Here is a 20116-nt window from a genome sequence, read left to right on the forward strand (position 1 = left end):
TTCTTTTATTCTGGTTTTGAAGACTTAGTGAACAGTCCTTAAAACTTCACAAAGTTAGCTTTTTTCTATTTTTTCCCCTTATGTCAACTCCCCTTTCATATTTAAAAATATATTTGAAGCTGTCTGTAACAAGTCTTTATCCAGAACATAATCTTTTATCGTCATTTAGAGGCTGCCTTTATTTGCATTATGTTTTTGGTGATATTTAATAATGCCATTTTGCTTGATAGTTTCAAATAGTTCATAGTAAAGGACTGTGGTGAATGTGAACTTTTAGACGGGATAAGTATTTTTCATGTTTATTTCTGCAACCTCCTGCAAAGCGCAATGTCACTTCTCAAGGTGCATCCTAAAAGAGGCTGAGATACTTTGAAAGGGGAAAAATTATAGGAGTGTATTGCTCCTTTTGGCTTTGTTCTAATGTGACTGAGACCGTCGACTAGAAAATGTGGGAGGATTAGTTAGTACGCAGGAGGGAGAATGGTGATTATTGCTTTCAGTGGATCTTTTTTTAACTCATGCTGTGTGTTTGGCTGCTCTGTTTTAGAATGCTGTAGAATTAAAATAGCTTCCTGTGCTAAGCAGGCAGTCGGGGGGATTGGAGCTGAAAACTCCAATGGGTAAAATCACTAGGTAGTAATAGATGGCTTGTCCTCAGCTATGTGTGCACCCAGCATACTGCTCCTGCTGGGTCCCGGTGGGTATTACTGCATCTCAAGTTGAGACTGAAGACAGCTGTCACTACTTTCTTTGCATGAACGGAAACTATCAGCTTCAAGCTACCAATTTGTGGCCTTCTGGTGTACAGATTGAATATAATAATAGAAGACAATTGGGGACAGTCTCTGAAGTACAGAATTGTACTTCTCGGCCTGTGTTATTCAGAGCAGATTTGAGCCCTGTTTAGAATTTAATTTTTTCCGTCTGCTATGTTTTAAAGAAAAGTAATTATTTTTAAAGTTCCAAATTGAACTGGAGTGGTGACTCCTTTATAAATAATAAACCGTGACTGTTCACCATTAACTCTGATCTGCTCTATATTGTCAAATAGTTCTTCAGTCTGTGATAGTCCTGATAGTTTATAGGTGTTAGACAGCCAAACTGCACAGAAAGTGCCCAGGAATAGGGCAGTTGTGTCCCTGAGGCTCTGCTGAGAACATCAAACATAAGCGTTGGTGTTTCCACAAGATTTCCAAGCCATGACCAGAGGCTCTTAGCCAGGACGTTCGCCCTGCGCTCTTGCATCGTTCTGTGAGTTCCTTTCCCGGGACCCTTCTCTCGGGATACCTTTTGGAGAAAATCAGCCAAACTCCTTGCAGTGTCTTCGTTTGACCTGGGCTTTCCACAGAAGCCAAAGGGAAAGCTAGCGTACGGCTGGTTCCCGCTTGCCCCGCGCAACACTTGTGCCACGACAGCGCTACCCACGCACTCTGTGCGACCACCCTCTGCCCGCTACACATACGTTTTCTGGTGTTTTCCAGCAGCACCTGAGGTATTTGACCCCTACCATGGGAGGAAGGAACATGGAAAATTGGGTACTACTTTGTGTCAGTGCCAGTGGAATTAGCTAATTTCTGACAGATACCAAATCCAGGGGAATTCTTCCATTGCAGTGGGTTAAGTTCAGTACTCGACTCCACTTGGGTGCAATTCTTATTAAATCTAATAGTCCATCTCCTCGAGGAATATTTGTGTGCGTATCATTTTTTTTTCATTGCTTGATTGGTGTCAGCTGTAAAGTTAGTTTCTTCTGCTGTGTGTTACAAACCTGGGAAAGCATGCTAGGTGACCTGAAAGCAAGAACTGATAGTTTTCCTTGCAATTTACAGATGGCACCAAAACTGCTTAGGATGGAAATGTATTCTCTCTCTCTCTTTCTCTTCTCCCTCTTTCTCTTTTCTGTCTCTCTCTTTTTTTTTTCCCCTGCCCTGAGCATTCACAGTGCTTCTCTGTGAAACCCTTGAAGCCATGCTTTCCTGAGGACATGTCTGTTTGTCTATTGCTTATGAGATGCAAAAGATTTTCCCATGTATTGTTTAAAGTAGGTGTCTTAAAGCTCTGAGTTGCTGCAGTTCACCCAGGGAGATGCTCACCCAAGCCTATGCATTGAACCGAGGAGAAATCATCCTGTTATCAATGCTAACAATTATCATGGCATCATCGCTCAACAAGAGGGAAGAATAACTGAGGTGTAAGTCCCAGTTGAAGACTGCAATTTTGGATTAAATGCATTTGTTTAGATGTGTTTCATCCTTTGGGATGCCATGCACAGTTTACAAGACATATGGGGAGTGTGTGGAGGTGTGAGCAGTTAGGGCAAGCAGCATCCTTAGGCATTTCAGTGGCTGGTTTCTGCCAAACCACAGAAAATCATACAAGACTAGCTTTGTTTTTTTTTTTTTTTTTTTCCCCAGGTACTGTATAACTAAATCTGGGCATATCAGATTAGGGAAAGCAAAAGGCCTGTTCCTAACACTGGAGTGATGCCCTTACTGCAACTTCAGTGCCTGCTGCAGATTAAATGATATCAGTTTGCTAAGAATTGTTAACATGAATAAAACACTCTAACAGTGTTCTTGTAAACGTCTGAACAATTTTTCTCAAATGTTGAAATTAGCCCCAGGCAAATACCTGACATGGGCCACTTCAGTCTGAACTCCTTGGCTGACAAAGTTATCACAAACTGAAAGGTCCTGTAATGGAAAAAGTTTAGTCAGCTTTAACTGTGAGCTTTATGAATGGTGTCACCTAAGGTAGAGATGCAGGAAGCGGAGATGGTGACTGCAGCCCCTGAGCAAAGTTTGCTATAAATGATGATGCATTCCATAGATCTCATAAGAAAAACAAATTATTTCCTCTTCAAACCAGTGCCTCTTTCTGAATGACTCCAAATTCAATATTTACAAAGCTGTGATTACTCTGAAAAGATTAAATGTTAGAGCCATTTAAAAATGATGTTGCTTTTATTCTGGTTCCCTCAAGAAAACAGGCTTGTGTGATCATGCTGTCTGATGGTTTCAAGCAAATTTGACAATGGGAAGGAGCCTCACAGTTAAACTATCTTCCTAGAAATTTTGTGGCAACCGGTGGTGGGTTATCAGAGGAAGATCCAAATTAGTGGCCTTATTTGGCAGTAGATGCTGGGCTGTTCAGCACATGGATTATGGAGGGAGCTCTATCCAGAGCAGCCCATCAGCATGCACGCAGCTCCAAGCATGGCTGCTCCTGCTGATCGTGTGCCTGCAGGGCCGGTGCTGCAAAACGGGCTCCTTGCAATAAAGTAAGGGCCGAGCAGACTAAGAATGCAGCTCTTCAGTGAGCCTCAATTTTATTAGCTCCTGCCTTCCCAGAACTACTTATGCATACTTGTGCTGGTCATGCTTCAGTTCCCTGAGTCCGCAGATCAGGAGTTCAATCTGACTTTTACCAGAAAGGACTGTATATATATTTATAGTTAATGCATGTTGTTACACTGATACCATCCCAAACACCATGTAACCAGGGTCAAAACCAAAATCCTTAGGCTTGCTCGACATCTCGAGCATTCTCTCATTAGGGACTCGTCTTTTGTGCTTCAGTGTTTTTCTTATGGACTCGTCTTTTGTGCTTCAGTGTTTTTCTTATGGTTAGGTGACTCTGGGCGATTTAAAGAATCAATAGCAAAATCAGTGATTACAGTGATAATTAGGAAAGTTTTGCTGTGATCAACACAATGAGACAAAGGAAGGTGATATATATTCAGTCCTATCAAAAAATAGGCCTTACAGAGCTTGCAGCTGGTCCACCTCCAAAGAGAAGTGGAAATGCTGTGCTTCACTGAGATGGAGCCAAAGATTCTCAGAAACTTCCTGTTTGCTTACAGAAAAGGAGAAAACCCTAAATTTTGAGTTAGTACAAAATAAGAATAAATTAAAAAAATAATAAATCTGTGCAAGATTCCAATTCTGAAGCTTTAAATACAGAAAAGTGAAACGTCAAAGAACTGTATGCATGCTTTTCTTTTCTCCTTAGTCATTCAGGGGAAGGTGGAGTAGTTGAGTTTGAGGCGCCTTTAAAATGATTCATTATTTCCATAGAAGCCAATGCATGTTTATCCTTCAAATCACTCTGTGGACGTTAAAATAATGGAGAATTATATTTGCTTTTAATTTTGTTTCCAGACAGCTTGGCCTGAGTGTTCATGATGTGACTTGGAAACTATATCAAGTTGTAATTTATTGTTGCTCGTAATTGTGTGAAGTTTGAAGATATGCTGGATGCTGCTCTTTTCCTTTTTCCCCTTCCCACCCCCATTCTTTTGCTTGCAGAGCATACTTGAGTGTAATGTGGTGAAAGGCCAGCATCCCTGGTTTTAGTGCTTCTTTTTAGTGTACAAGCCATAGCAAATGAAGATTTTTTTTAACGTAGGGCTGTGTGAAATGAATTGTGGTTTGTATTTGATAACCGTTTTTTTTCTTTCTTTTTTCTGTTTTGCTGTTATGCTTAAGTTTTGACTGTTTTGTGTAGCGATGTTAATTGTCTTTTCTTGCGGGGTGGAGAGAGAGTACTATTTGTTAGTTAAGCTGGATGAGTTCAGTTTTATGAGAATCAGATGCAGAACAACAATTGAGCAGAGGAGGTGGGCGCAGAATTTTATTTGCAGTAAGGCATCTGTTAAGTATAAGGATACCAAATCTGCTTCCCAGGTGGGTCAACAGTTTCTTAACCAGGAACAATTCGTAAACTAAATTTATCTATAAGGGCATACAGACAAAGGAATGTTATATTCTCATTTTCCTTAAATGCTTTTTTCCTACACAGTTTTGTCTAATTTTTCCCCTAGTCAGTAAAAAGCTACTCTCAGATTTTTATGTATATATAATTTGATAGAATAAAACAAATGGGATTTTGTAAAATGTAGTATAAAAGCCTACAGAAGGTAGTACAAATTCTGAAAGATTTTGTTCCGGCCGTGTTACAGAATCCAAAACAAATTATCCAACACTAAAAACTGTAAATGACCATTAAAATTTAGCAGAACGTTGTCTTCATATTGCATTGAAGACTGTAATTTGAATGTTCCTAGGAGATAAAAGTTTTCTGCCCTGGCAAAAATTGGCTGTGTAGCTATGGACATGCTGCTTGTGATCTGATCCTACGATTGCAGCAGTGGGTGCACTTCTTAGTCTGTGAAAGTTTTGTTGCAAATTCACAGTAATTCCTCCACCAAGTTTAATCAAACTTAAATATTACACAGTTGGTGCTATGAAATGTGCATGTCAGTCTCCAGTCTGTAATACTTCCTACCATCATCTGGCCACCTTTTTTCACTTTAGATCTTTGGCTCCCTCTCCAAAAAAACCTTTTCTCTATTTCTATACTTAAAAAGAAACCCACAAACACACAGCAAGTGCAATTGGACCCAGTTAGGAGTTCCAGGTGGTACCACAGCCTAAGATATCCACCTGAATGTCAGTTCAAAAAGGAAAAAAGCACAAAACGAGCTGGTTTTCAACGCTGTAAGCAATTTAGTTTACTTATTACATTATTTATCAGTAAGCATGTTTAGTCGATTTGTTTTTTCTTTGGTCTCTAGTCTGCTCATTTCTTGTTCTCATGCCCTAGAACATCACTTTTAGTCTCTGCATGACATTGCTTAAATCCAAGTGGGAGTGAAGTCACAAAGTGAACAGTAAGCCAACCTGCTCCAAAATTCAGGCAAGGAAACTGCATTCGCAGTTAGAAGTATAGATTGATAAATGAATGCTCTCAAACTAAAATTCACCTTAGCTTAGCCGGCTTTTTCTTTTTTAATCAAGTTAGAGCTGTTTGCGTTATTGTTGATTGTAAACATGTTATTTCATGCCTGTATTCCCAAGTATCCGGCCTTTGGGTTTAGACGAGTAAGTGGTTTGGAAAGAATCCAGATCAGTTCATGCAGAGGCTATTCACATTAGTAGAAAACTATGTACAAAATTTGAGCATGGATTTTTTAGTGCATTTTAACCCTAAAAAAAAAGGTTGTGTGCATATATGTGTGTGTATATATATGTATATATAATGACATCAATCTACAATTTTCAGGAATTTACAGTCTTGCATAAATCTTTATGATTTCACATCACCATATGTATGTTATCAAAAATTCCAGGATTCCTTGTCCTTTAAGAAAACACATTTTAGTTTACATTTTGAATAATGGTTTTAAAAGCGTAGACTTTGCTATTTACTGTTTTAAATTAGGGAATCTAGAAAATCCAGTATTTTTCAATGTTTTCTTGCATCCAATTTGTAAGTAACTGTTTTGCGAAAACAGTAATTTAAATATCTGCCTTTTTATCTAGTCAAACCATTGGTAGAATTCCAAATTCATCTTGAAATAGATAAAATATTCAAGCTGCTTGAAAAAAAGGAACCATTTTCCTATATATGAGTTCTATGCAATTAAATTACAACATGCAAACTGTGCATTTAGGATGTCATTAATGTACTGAAATCAGTGAATTAGAGCAATGTTTACCCTCTTCTCTTTCTTCAGGCTGAATTTATGCTTGATCATTTCTCATTTTAGATATGCTGTGATTTCTAAGGACTGAATGATGTAGCATTGCAATCCGTTTAAGCAATATTGTAACTGTGACACGCAGTGACTGCTGCTTAGAACATCTCCCTATTACAGTGCAGTGCTGTCTTTGAAGTACCGTGTGAAGTGTTTTCGCTTGGCGGTATTGTGCAATTCAGGATGCCATGTGGCGCACGTTGAAATCTGGTGATGTTTTAATGGTGGCTCTGGCTGTCAGGATACGCTGACAGGATACAAGTCTCCTTACAGCCCTGGCAAGGGGCACGAAGCAGTTGCCTCCGGGTCCTTGCACATACGTGTGGGACTGACCACTTGGGCACGCGTCACCCAGGCAGGCTGAGCGGCTGCACGGCTTTGGTGTGAGGTGCCAGCTGAAAGCTTCTGCTCTGCAGGCAGAGGTCCTAAAGGTCTTGCTGCTTTGCTACATGGAGAGCTTTCAGTGCTCAGTGCGAGGTGGTGTCATCTGTGATATTGCCAGCTCTGGAGCCTTTCCCAGTTGCAATGCACACTTTCAAAGTCATGCTTCATTTCCACTTACTTATTCTGGTGAGGGCATCGGCTTCAGCGGCGTTACTGTGTTGTGTAGGTGAGCGCCTACCTTGTTGGGTCGGGCGCAGGCTCTGCTTGGCACAGCTCAGGAGGGAGGATACAACCCCTGCGTGTGGTGGCCCTGTTCCTGGGTCACATGTCCTCTGCAACAGCTCCCCGCGTAACCCTGGGCAGGCCGCAGTTTGAGTCAGATAAATTTGCCAGGTAGGAGATTCAAGGCAGGGTTCCCCGCGCCACGACGAGGCCTCCCCGCATGTCAGGCGCCACACGGCAGTGACCATGCCGTTGAAAAGAGAAGGGCCATCTCCCTCTCCCCTGCCCCTCACGTGGTACTCATCGCGGAGAACAATGCTGGCTGCTTTGCAAAATATTAGTGCTGCTCTACAAAATCTGGGCCTCTGCGTATGGCCCGCTGAGTCAGACTTGTTTACTTCGTTGGCGTATTAATCTCTGTCTCTGATCAGCAGTCAACAACTTCAGGCTCCAGGCTTAATAGAATTTCAAACTGTAGATTATGCAGTTTTGCTGAAAATATGAGGCTTCTATCGCACTTTGAATGATGTATTCTCCCTCACTCCCCTTTGGTCTGTTTTTCAGGGCTGAGGTTAAGACAGATAATTAATTCCTCCCATCCCAAGCTCTGTCTTTTAATTTAAGAATTTTCTTTAGCATCTGCCAGAATCATCTGCATGGACTCCTGAGAGGTTAAGCAATAAAGAGAACCATTAAATGAACTTCAGCCATTTGTTTTTTTCAGTAGGATAAGACAGCTCTTTAGTAGATGAAATAGTTTCTTGTCCTTGTCGTTATACCAAAGAAAATAAACCAGAAATGTAGAAAGAAGAGGCAGGCTTTCTGGTTGCATGGAAGGACGGAGAGCGAGAGGGCCTGTGTACTGGTCCTGAGGCTCACATCTACATTAGCAAGAAGTAGGGCACAGTCTGAGTGAAACAACTAGTGCCAAGGACCTGATGTCCACACCACACATTTGGGACCGTGGTGGAGAGAGGTTATTTCAGACAGAAAGCCTATGAGCAGTTGGAGTGCGTTAGATGCACTTCTGGAGCACACCTCATGGTTCAGTTTCTTCTGAAGGAAAGCAGTTATTATGCCGCCAGAGTACTCTGCAATGCAGGCTAAAGACTTCCCATGGTAACTGAGGACAACAGGGATACTCACTCAAAAGCACACCTCTGATCCAAAGTGAAATGCTGATGTGTACCCGCTATGTATGTGTCACCTTAATCAAAACAATTTCACTTCTTGCCTCAGCTCACATGTGGCTAATATTTAGCGAATATATCACTTTCCTCAGAAAGATTTTGTTTTGCTATTGCTTGTAAAGCCTTTTGTGAGCCCGAAGCAGTTCCAGGCTCTGGTGATGAATGCTGTTTGTCAATGTATTTGGGAGGCCCATAAATGCTATTCCTGGTGGGTCGCTCCCAGCCAGGGTGCTGGTTAAACAGGGTCTGCCCAATTCTCCATCCTATGCGCTTCCCGCTTCAAGAAACCTTTATGCTCTTTTCACAGGCATAATTTGGAAAACTATGTATCTTAGATTTTTTGAAGAAAGATATGAAAACAAATTAGTACAAATTCTTCTGGGAGGGTGTCCCAGGTGTACTGCTGAAAAGTCCTGAGCAGTAACAGCAGGACTGCACTTACATGTCTGCAGTGCACCAAAGGAATAATGGTCAGTCTTGGAGTACCTTGAATTAGTGATTCCAGGTAGAATTTTTGGTTATTTATAGTGTGTCAGCTGGCGAGGCTGAAGTGTCACTGCCGTATTGAAAGTTCAAAAGTGATGAAAGGTGTCCCCCCTCCCCCGCCTTTCTATTTATTCTGCTGTAGTATGTATCCAATCTCCCTGTTTTTCTAGTAGATTTTAAAGATCCTCAGTCTTTTACAATTGTCTCATCAGTTGTCAATTCGCAGACTTGGTAACTTTCCTGGTTTTGGCAGTAGACTGTTTCTTTTAGTGGCAACGTATTGCCCTACTGTGTTTTGGCACTGGTAGTAGTTGGAGCTGCTGGATGTTTGGAAGTTGTGGGCAAACTCAAGGTGCATGTATAGATTAACCCTCTTGTGCATGCACTGTAAGTCCAGGGTGTTCCAGATGCATGAGATTCTCTGCAGATGTGATGAGCAGACTGTGCATATGAGGGCAGTTTGCCCACATCACGATTGGTTTGTAGTGCAAAATGCACACGTCAATTATATGTGTGTACCAGGTAGGATGTGTGAGACCTGCCAGTGGTAAGAACTGTTCCTTGGCGTTATTTCTGCTTCCATACCACTTTAGTTAATGATCCTTTTTAAAGGAGATATGTAAAATAGGAATCTATTTCAAAGCCAGCAGGAAGTAAGAACCATCTGAATTGGTCATACAAGTTTGTAGAGTAATTCTTCTTGTCACTTTTGTCTGAATAAAAGGAGGATTAGATAATTCAATTTTTGCTCTATTTCGATTTCAGTATAGCTGCCCAATACATAACTGCTTGTCAAAGATTGTTGTTACCATCACACTAGAATGCTATATTTCAACAGTGTGGAGGTATTTTAAAAATCTTGTGCTTGGGATTCACTTCATTCATTGAAGCATAAGCACTGAATGTAAGTTGGTTGTCCTAGATCCCTCTGTGGTTAGTAAAAAGGCATCTCTGAAGAGGAACTCCCATCCCAGGCTAGGTCTCCAAAATGAATTGTACAAATAGCCCCTGACCATTGACTGTGTCTCTTTGGGGAGCCTGAACAACTCCTTCAGGTAGGGCAAATAAGCTGTAGATGATGAAATTATGAAATTAGATAAGATGAAATTCCAAACTTTCTGTGGAGTGTGACCGTTATGCCTGATGCTCGGTCTGTTCAGCATGACTCTCCTTGTTTAAATAATTATTTCATTTTATTATTTTTCCACTCTGTGTATAAGCCCTTTAACAAAAGTTGCTGAGAAAGCTCACCACAAATTTAGATACTGCTTAGCAGGTTGCACACTTCTATTGCCTTACATATATTATTTTTGTCTTCTTCAGTCTTCTGGTACCAGTATTACTGTGGATATCGCTGTCATGGGAGAAGCGCATGGGCTCATTACAGACCTTCTGGCAGATCCTTCGCTGCCCCCCAATGTGTGCACGTCGCTGAGAACAGTGAGCAACCTGCTTAATACGCAGTTAACCTTCCAGGCGATTCACAAGCCAAGGGTGAGCCCTTTGGTGTCCTTCAGTGAGAACTACACCTGCTCTGACTCAGAGGAATGTCAGGAAAAAGGAGAAAAACTAGCTATTCCCAAGGTGAGTACTTGATGGTCCTGCCCATCATACTGAAACTTGACTGTTGATAGTGTAATAAGACAGTTCCTTCAACCCATGGCCAGCTTAACTTTCTTTGGTCAAGGCATTTTTGTAATCAGATGTTTGACCCAGGAAAGTTCACACAGAAGTTGTGCCATTTTCCTAGCAGGTGTTGGTAGGAGCTTAAATGAGGAAATGATAGGAAGCAGAGCAAGCAGAAGTGTTTCAGCATCCATACTCAGACATCTGCCGTGTTGCTTCTCACACAGCAGTTCCTCTCCCACTCAAAATATTGGAGCCTCTGCATGTGGGGTGACCTTCCTAGTTGGTAAGCAGTAAGAGTGGTAATGTGAGGGATCTTCTTCCTTGATGTGAAGATTGGAATTTGAAATTCCATAAAAATTTCAGTCTCTTCTTACTTCTCTGAGCTGAAAATGTAAAACCTACAGAAGTTAATGGAAAACTCTCTGTTGATGACATTCAGGAGCTTTGCATCAAGTTTCAAATGTTCTATACAAAAAAAAAAAAGCACAATATTTAGTATAACAAATATTGTAAGCTCATGAGAAAGTCTTGAAGGAAAAAGAAGAAAAAGAATCAAAGTGTTTCTATATTACTGCCTTGAGAGATGGCTTTATGGATGCTCATGATTCTGAAAGATAGGGAAATGACCAGTGCTATTCACATTCAGTGAATAAGCAACTAGAAAAAACACCTCATTTTCGAAGTAGTTTGAATTGTAGGTTCATTGCTAATTAGCTGCTGTGCAAGGCTTACATTTCACTTTTGGAACCAAACCAAAATACTTCCATCCTGTGATTTCCCTTGTAAAATTAAATATAGGCAGACTACTGTTGCATATGCAAATGTTTTTCACTTTTAGCTGTTCAGATTGCACAGCCAGCATTCATTCTAGCATTTCCTGGCATCTGAATTGCAATGTTCCTGATTCTTTTTGTATTTATTTTAGTGTGATGACTATTAATACCCTATTTGCCTATGTAGCTGCTACATACAAAAAAATGAAATGGGTGTTCACAGGTTGTGAAAAATATGTTCCAATTAATTTTAGTGGGCATGTGCATCATGGCTGTGCTCTAGTCACTGAGGGGAAAAGTTATATGGAAAACACTGCCATCACATGACAAACACAGTGAACAGATACCCATTTGCTATTACATAATACTTAGTGAGAAGAAGGGAAGGGAAGGATGTAGAAATGAGTTAAATGCTACAGAGTAATAATTTGTGACTGAAGAATTCACTTTGTGGTTCACAAAAATGTAACTGGTTCACAAAAATGTAACATGTTTGCAATCATTTATTTAAGTGCCTAAATATAGGTTTAGGGATGTTACCATATGCATCTGAGTATTGAGGGTAAGGAATTAATACATTTATTTGCTGATACTTCTGAACCAAAAGTGTCTTCCATCTCATATCTCTTAACCCTCTGGCAAGGTCAAAGCTCTCCATCACAGAGAAATATTTATTTTAGTTCTAAACTGTAAATACTTCACAAGATAAGAAAAACATCTTACAAAATGGTAGCATCTGCAACAGCAAATCTGGCTCCACAAAGACTGTCCATATCATCATTCCCTGTTTCCTCTGTCTGCCTTCCCACCTTGGAAAAACGATGGTACTATTAGCAGGGAAAAGGAATAGAGTGAGGTGAAAGAAAAATGCAAGGTGGTCAGAAAAAATCTGCTGTGAACAGTCATGCTTTCTCTTTGAGCTTTTGGAAGACATCATAACCTAGAGTGTGGAAGTTTTACTTTTGTGGGCAATCTTCAAACTGGGTAGATATATCAGGAAAAAATGTTGATGCTTCCCCTCCCTTATTTTTCCTTCAGCCTTTCTTGCCTTGCATCTCTCATGTCAGAGCACTCATGGCAGCTTAAATCACAGAATCACAGAAAGGTTGAGGTTGGAAGGGATCTCTGGAGACCAGCTAGTCCAACCCGCCTGCTCAAAGCAGGGCCAGCTAGAGCAGGTTGCACAGGACCGTGTCCAGTTATGTTTTGAGTATCTCCAAGAATGGAAACTCTGCAGCCTCTCTGGGAAACTTGTTCCCGTGTTTGACCACCCTCACAGTAAAAAAAGCTTTGTTCTTATGTTTAAATGGAATTTCTTGTATTTCAATTGGTGCCCATTGCCTTTTGTCCTATCACTGGACACTACTGAAAAGAGTCTGGCTCCATCTTCTTTAGATCCTCCCATCAGGTATTTATATACATTGATAGGATCCCCCCAAGCCTTATCCTCTTGAGGCCAAACAGTCACAACTCTCTCAGCCTCTTCTCATGTGACAAATGCTGCAATCCCTTAGTCATCTTAGTGGCTCTGAATGACTTGCTAAGTCACATAAGACCAAAATTTCTCAATTGCTCAATGCTGACTCAGTAAGAGCTCCAAGCGCTGAATGTCTATGATTATTGGGCTATGGGTAGATAGCTTTTTCTTAACGTCTCGAAACGGAGAAAGTTACAAACCCACTAAACATTTGAAGCACCTGGCTATGTTGATTTTAGTGGGAATTAGGCAGCTTAATACCTGGGAAAATCCAAACCTAAGGTACCTCACCAGGTGTTGTCAGGAAAAATTATTCAAACAATAGACAGTATTTTTCTTCTGGTGTTTAAAGCTCTTATAAGTCTATATCAACTGTAAGAAATTGATTTCTCTCCAGCGCTTACGAAGAAGTTTGCCTCCAGGACTGCTGAGACGAGTGTCCTCAACTTGGACCACAACAACATCAGCCACAGGATTACCTACTCTGGAGCCAGCCCCAGTGAGAAGGGATCGCAGTGCTAGCATCAAACCTCATGAACCATCTTCATCCAGGTTAGCAAATTACCTCCTCTATCTTTTGTGTGTGTCTCTTAGCAGATTTCTTTGGTTCTGTGTGATGATGTCCATCTTTAAAAGTGCTGGCTGCAAAGCACATTAGAATGATTTCTTCACATCTCTCTAAGTGGGGTTACCAATGGAGTGCAGATTAGCTAAAGTACGCTGGAACTATTCCTATTGCTGGGAAAGAAAGTAGGAAAAAAATAAATTTAGGCTAGCAACATGAAGAATTATACAATAAAACTGTAAACAAGGCAAGACTATGTTACTAACATCCTTGATATGCAGAGGTTTCCTCCCTGGATATCACCTAGCCAAGGGACAATGCTAACAGGTAACCAAGATACTGAACATCACTGTCAGGAGCACACCTTGTGATACGTTCCAGTCACTAAACAAATTCATTAAGCACTTCTCTATCCTCAAGATACTACCTTGCAGAACATAAACTCTCCTAAAATAAGCAATTCTGTGGGGTTTTGCTCTATACAAATGGAGTATCAAAAGACCCTACAGCACTGGGCAAGCCGTGTATCCCGTTTACACACTTATTTCCAGAAATCACAAGCACTTAAGACTCCTCAAACAAGACCTGATGAGCATTCAGAGGACTTCATGCAAATGCAATACCAGCAATAGATGATCAATCAAAAACAGTGAATTAGATTGATTTTTAAAGGCAAGGTCAGAAGTAGTTTAGCAGAGAGAAGAAAGTTAAGTTTCTAGGTAGATTTGCTATGATTGTTAAAAAAGTTTTACCTAAGAGTAAAATCACAAAGGAAGGGTTACCAGTAGAGGCTGAAAACCAAACTGTAAATGAAATAGGCAGTGTAGGGCTGTCCTGCAGGTTAGGTGCCATACTTTGCCTGATATTAAGCACTGCGGTGGAGCACTACCTTCCTGTTAAAACAGAGTTTAGATTCTGGGATTCACACTGAGATTTTGGTGTTGTACCTTTGACACAGAAACAAACTCGAAAGCTAAAGCTGAAACCTGTGTTTCTGTCAATATGCACAAGGCTTCAAAACTCGTGGTGGTTAGTACCACCAATAGTTGACACTTGAAAATATCCTTAATCCGAGTCGTCTTGTCTAGTTAAAAGGATGTTCCTAATTTCCCACTAAGAGGGAATAAACACAGGTGTTCTGGCAGGGTGCAGACCAAATGCTGACTTTTACTTATGGTGCATTTAAGTACTTATGCATCTAAGATGCACCTTATTTTCAGGGATCCTGTAAGCAAGGGCTGATACTGGAAGAATCACAGCCACAAAGCAGGGTAATTAATAAAGCTTCAACATCGATTGCAACAGATCTCTGAGGGATTTGTACATTATTTGTTTGTCTTGCTCAGAAAAGAAAGGCTTGGGTCGCTGGCACTGTTAAGTATGTTACATCCCATGTATCGCATAGGGGTTTCATCAGAGAGGGAAGTCTGAATACTAGTATACAGTTCTTGTACTCCCCTTCATCCTTTCTAGCTCCATGAATATTTTTCTATTCTAGTCAGAACAGAGCAGAGCAGCAGGATAGTCACAGCGCTATCCTGAGAGAATAATGTTCATATCCCCTCCCCACCTGAGCAAGTGCTATAATTTCAGAGCTGTTGGGTGAGGAAAGAGCATGGAGACATGTTTTGCTGGGGGCGAAGAAAGAGCATAGAAAAAGTACTAAATTAAAGCAGAGACTTTAGGCCTGTGATCTCAGAAAACGTGTGTGCTTATCTGCAATTCAAAATTTGGTGCCCGTGGGGGAGGAAAAGAAAGGACTTGAGAAAGCCCAACATAACATCCTGAGTGCATGTTGTTGCTTGGGTGAATACAGCCCTAGAGTGCTGGCTTTTATCAGTCTTTGCAGTCTGTCTTCCAGATATGTTCCCTTCCCATACAGGAATCTCTCTTATAGGGAGCCTAGGTGCTTAAGGCTGCCTGCAGAGTGCACTAGATGTCTAGTGCAAGAAAAATAAATGGTTAGCCAAAATTCCCTTTGTGAGGAGTCCCATGTATCTCAGTAAAAGTAAATATAAAGGAGCTATAACCAAATGGAAATACTCTTCAGTCACTGTTCCTCTGTGGATCCCAGGGTGCATTTGATTTATAGTGTTGATCCTAGACTCTCATGTAGTATGTAGGCATCCTAAGATGGGAATCTGAGGGAGAAGAAGTGGAGCAATTAAATATTATTGTTGGTCCTTTTCTACAGTTGTTATATAACACTGCGTGATGCGCCAACTAAGCAGGCTATCAATTCTTCCTACATTTAATGTCACCAATTGTATAATTATAGCTCTGTCAAGCCTCCCAGCCTACTGTTTGCAGATCTTCTTTTACAGTAGGAGAAACAATGTGTATTCCAGAAAGGGGAAAAATGAAGTCTATCCTTAAAAGTTTTGGCAGACCAATACAGATATGCTTTCAAGGAAAAGAATTTTGAATTGAAGGGAAAAAAATATCCTTTATTACCTGCCACTTCCCCTGCACCAAATTCAAGCATGCCATAGGGCACAGAGAAAGGAGTGTTTCATGGCTCAAGGCAGAGAAGAGGGGGAATGCCAGTGGAGTCAGCCCATGGCAGTTTCCGCAATTACAGAATCTGCAGCGTATGTGCCCTACAGCCTAGGACATTGCCTCCAGATTTCTGTAGTCATGGATTTGCAAACTTCTCCCTTAGATCTCTGTTTAAGATTAGGAATCCTGCATTCCTGCAACCCCATTTGACTAAACTGGTAACTGTGGTCTAGCTGGTAAATGTGGTCGGCTCGTAATTTCAAATGATTTGGTAAAAATAATAGCTTCCTCATTCCCATCTTCAGTCACTTCTGTATTCAATGGGTCTTCCTTAATAAGATTTTTTTTTTCTGCTGTGAGCTAGTGTTTTATATTCTTCCCGTCATCTGGAAAACAAACAAACAAAAAAAACCCATAAACAGCCGTACTCTTTCTTCTTCTTACTTCATCATAGATTACAGGAATTCTGGCCTTTAAACTTTGAAGTTGACCAGCAAATATTTTTGTAATTCATTAGGCAATGCTTGTTCTTCCAAAACAATAAAGTGTCAGTAGAGTTAAAATGTTATGCCTTTTTTTCTTTCAGAACATTTTTTTTAAGTTAGGCTAGGACTAGGTTGCTTTAAAAGGCTATCTTTTGCCTTATGTCTCATCTCATCACTTGATACAGGAGGGATGTGGATTTGAGATTGTGGGGAGAAATATGGAGCCTGATAGGCCTAGTGTGTCTGTTCAGAGAAGTCATTGGTCTCATCGTAAAAGCCTGTGCTACATCATTGCAAGGAGCTGACGTCTGATGACTGATAAATGCAGTTCTCCTGCTTCAGGGAGCTGTTTGGCATCATCTAGTATATAGTGATAGCCCGAAAGCTGAAACTATGCACCTATCCTGTTATAGGGGACCACCATTTGGTTTGTCCCTGCACACACATACTCTTTTTTCCTTCAGTGAGTTTCTCTTGCATCAGCGGCCAGCTCTCTTCAGACCCCATCGACAGGAATTTTTTTGAGATGCAATGTGAATTTAAGCTGGCTAGAGCGTGAGGTGCTTTACCTGGATAAGAGGCACGCCGCTTAGCAGGCTCTTCCGAGGTGAATCATGCCTCCTGAGGAGCTCCTCCAGGACCAGAAGGGTTAACGGGTATCTGTGCTGGCAGTCACAGCAGAGAAGTCAAGGAGACTGATTTTTCATTTACACTGAGAACTTCTGGCACTTCTGGTTGTTGTAAGGAGACATTAAAAGAGGATATAAATGTAACTTGTTTCAAGTCTACTTTTAAGCCTCTCTGTACTGTCAGAAGATATAAAGAGGACATCTTTGTGTAAATAAAGTGAATAGGCCTGGACACTGAAGGAACTCCAACTTTGGAGTGCCTGCATTGTAAATATTTTTGCTGAATACAATACTGAGCTCTTCACAAATACTAATTCAACCAGCAGATAAATGCTGTTTTCCAGATTAGCGATTTTGTGCTATCTCAGTGTCACGTCATTCTTGCTATTGCTCCAAACTTCTTCAGTTCTGCCATGCAGGCTTTTTCAGTCAGCACCGTTTTGAACCACAGTTGTTTGCCCTCTTGCTTTCCAGCACTGACTCTTGGAACAGCTCGATTCTGATGACAATCACGAAAAGCAGGTCCTTCTCCACATCCTACGCCATGTCTTCTACAAACCACCTGAATGCCAAAAGGCAGAGTCGGCAAGGTGAGTTGGTGCCCCTGGTTTTGTCAGGCCCTTTTAGCCCTGGGAAAGTTGGTGAGTAACACATGCAGCGGCTTTTTGTCCCTGTCTAATCTGTGTCTTTTCTCCTTTTCCCATCAATATGAATACAGTTATTTCCTTTATTTAAAAATAGTGTGGCTTAAAATACTATAGCTCATGCTAATGCCACTGTAAATGTTTTGACTTTTATGCTTTATGTAGGTTAGTCATGAAATGATGCAGTGGGCGCTGTGCTAAATTGTGCTGTGATTTATATTCATGCAATTCCCTTGACTACAATAAGGTTGAGAACCAAATGTTTTCTATAACATTTGTTAAATTAACTGTCTCTGTATATTGTCTGACTGCGATTTCCTGAAGTGCAACCTGCTATGCCATTTGGACTTGTAGGCAGCAACTGACCCCATTTTGCACAAGCATATCCAGATTGTCTCTGCATATTCATTATTGAGAAAATATAGATAGCTTTTACTGATGTTTAAAGATGAGAAATTACATTTTTTTAACTCAGCGTTTAGGGCCTTAAAGAAATGATTCGTGTTTTAACTGAGGGAAAGAAATGGAGAAGGTGACTTTCTAATTGACAATGAAGTATGCAATATGACAGCCAGCCATGAAGTATTCACAATCCGTAGTAACGTGGTTCTTTTCCCTGTATGAATCCAGGGTGAGATAATGTTTACCCATGCTTTAACTTGCAAATGAAAATGATCACAAGGCTGCTTTTTTTTTTTTTTTAAATCAGCCCAAGTTTTTTATCACCAATTTGTGATAATGTCATTCAGAAATAGTGACCACCCACACATCAGATGAAAATTGATAGATGCCTGGGGCCTGACATCCAAAAAGTCAGAGAATCCAAATTTAGAGATTAATTTGAAAATATGGCTGCACAATTATTCTGCTCTGTCGCATCACATCTCTTTTTCAAACTGGAGAGTCTAATGTCTTCTGGTACAGAAGCTACTTTGTTATACCGCAGTGAAGATTAAATTACATAATATTATCTTAAAAGAGTAGTGGTCATAAGCAAATGAATAAAATTAAACTTTAAAATAATGGAAATATAGTACCAAGAATCCAGGAATTTGTTTTAGAACAAAACAAATGCAACTTAGACTTGCATTGGATTTTCAGAAATAAGCCCAATGACTTGAAAAGGAGGCATTAATATTTTGCACTTGCAAAACGAGACTTATCAATCCCATCAGTCAGTTTCTCTTTTGTCTGTTCTTCCAGAAAGCGTGAGTAGTTGTCTCTCCTGCACAAAGAAGTGAGCTCCCCAGTGATGAATGGAGAGCTCCGTTCCATCACAAGCAGTTCCCAGGGGGCAGTGATTCACAGGGGTACACATTTTGACTCAACTCTTTGTGCAGAAGAATCACATTTTGACAGTTCACAGTTTTAGACTTTTTAAAATCATGCATTTTCAATTATGATTTGTTTTCATGTTCCATCTAAAGAATTGCTTTTATTTGCCCTGCTTATTACCAACTACACTTTTATATTTTAGCTCCATTGGCAATATTTAATTATTCTTGCTAAGAGTTGATCTAGATAAATCTGTAAATCTAAATTAATCTGTAAATCTGTAAATCTGTAAATCTAAAAGTAAGTTTAATTATGCTTTAAAACATTAACATTTTAAAGTAGTGCTAGCTATACCTATTTTGGCAAAACTCTAAGGTAAGCTCAAGTGCTTTCATATGTAATTTCACACAATATCCAATTTACTGTTTTATTTCTTAAACACTGCACATGTGTGAAAGTTCTAGAGTACCAAAACAGATGGATACACTTAAAAAATTTCCCCAGTATTGTTCATCTTCTCTCACTTTGATTGTTCAAAACTCGTTGCTGTGGCAAAATGTTTTCTCTCACTTTTGGCAATAAATGGTTAAATGTTGGATTATTGAACGTAGGTTTGTATTTTTCTGGTAGACTTACTTATTTTTGGTTGCCTACTCTGGCAAATAACTTTTTTTAAAGTGTTTCAGGAGACAGGAGCCCAGAAATAGCTGTAGAAAGACAGCTATAGTTAGAGATGTTATTGCAAATGTTGCTGTTTAAATCATATTGTATTCTCTAACAGTCTTGAAGATTACCTAGTAACATGTAGCTCAAAGATAGTTTATAATCAGATTAGATTCCCTGTGCAAATAACGGACTGTGAAATATTTTTAAAGATAAATTTTTGTTGGATGGACAGCAAGTATCTCAAAGGATTAGTAAATATGAAATAGAGCTTTCTGTTTTTTAATGCAATTTCCACATGTTGTGGCCACCTGATAACTTTTTTTAATTGTTCTGTAGGCCGTAGGTTTCTGATCTCAAGACTGCATAGTTGCAGTGGTTGAATTAAGTCAGAAATACGTACCATATGCTTGCCGAAGCAATTGCCTAATCAAAACTTTGGAGATGCTGGATATCTCAAAGTAGCAGTGTGGTAATTGTCAGATATTATTTTGAAGTCTCGGATTGTCAACAGTAAGTCATATTTTAACCTCATATTGCAATAAGTTGTTATCAGGAAAAACACTGGAGCTGTATGCATATATCCTGCAAGGTTAATAGTTCATAAACTTAGGTCAACATATTGCCTTGCTCAAAGATGATTGTTGTGCCTGGAAT

At 40.1% G+C, this 20116-nt stretch overlaps 1 protein-coding gene across 6 annotated transcripts in view; it reads left to right on the top strand.

Moving 5' to 3' along the window:
* Positions 1–20116, top strand: part of PDE3A (phosphodiesterase 3A) — a 259714-nt gene that overhangs the window by 197537 nt on the left and 42061 nt on the right. For all 6 annotated transcript variants that reach the window (XM_064515780.1, XM_064515783.1, XM_064515787.1 and 3 more), the window contains 3 exons: positions 10144–10404; positions 13097–13251; positions 17352–17467. In XM_064515780.1, the coding sequence (XP_064371850.1) occupies positions 10144–10404; positions 13097–13251; positions 17352–17467 (532 nt within the window). The remainder of the gene's footprint in view (positions 1–10143; positions 10405–13096; positions 13252–17351; positions 17468–20116) is intronic.

Source organism: Dromaius novaehollandiae, chromosome 1 (assembly GCF_036370855.1).
Source record: "Dromaius novaehollandiae isolate bDroNov1 chromosome 1, bDroNov1.hap1, whole genome shotgun sequence".
NCBI lineage: Eukaryota > Metazoa > Chordata > Aves > Casuariiformes > Dromaiidae > Dromaius > Dromaius novaehollandiae.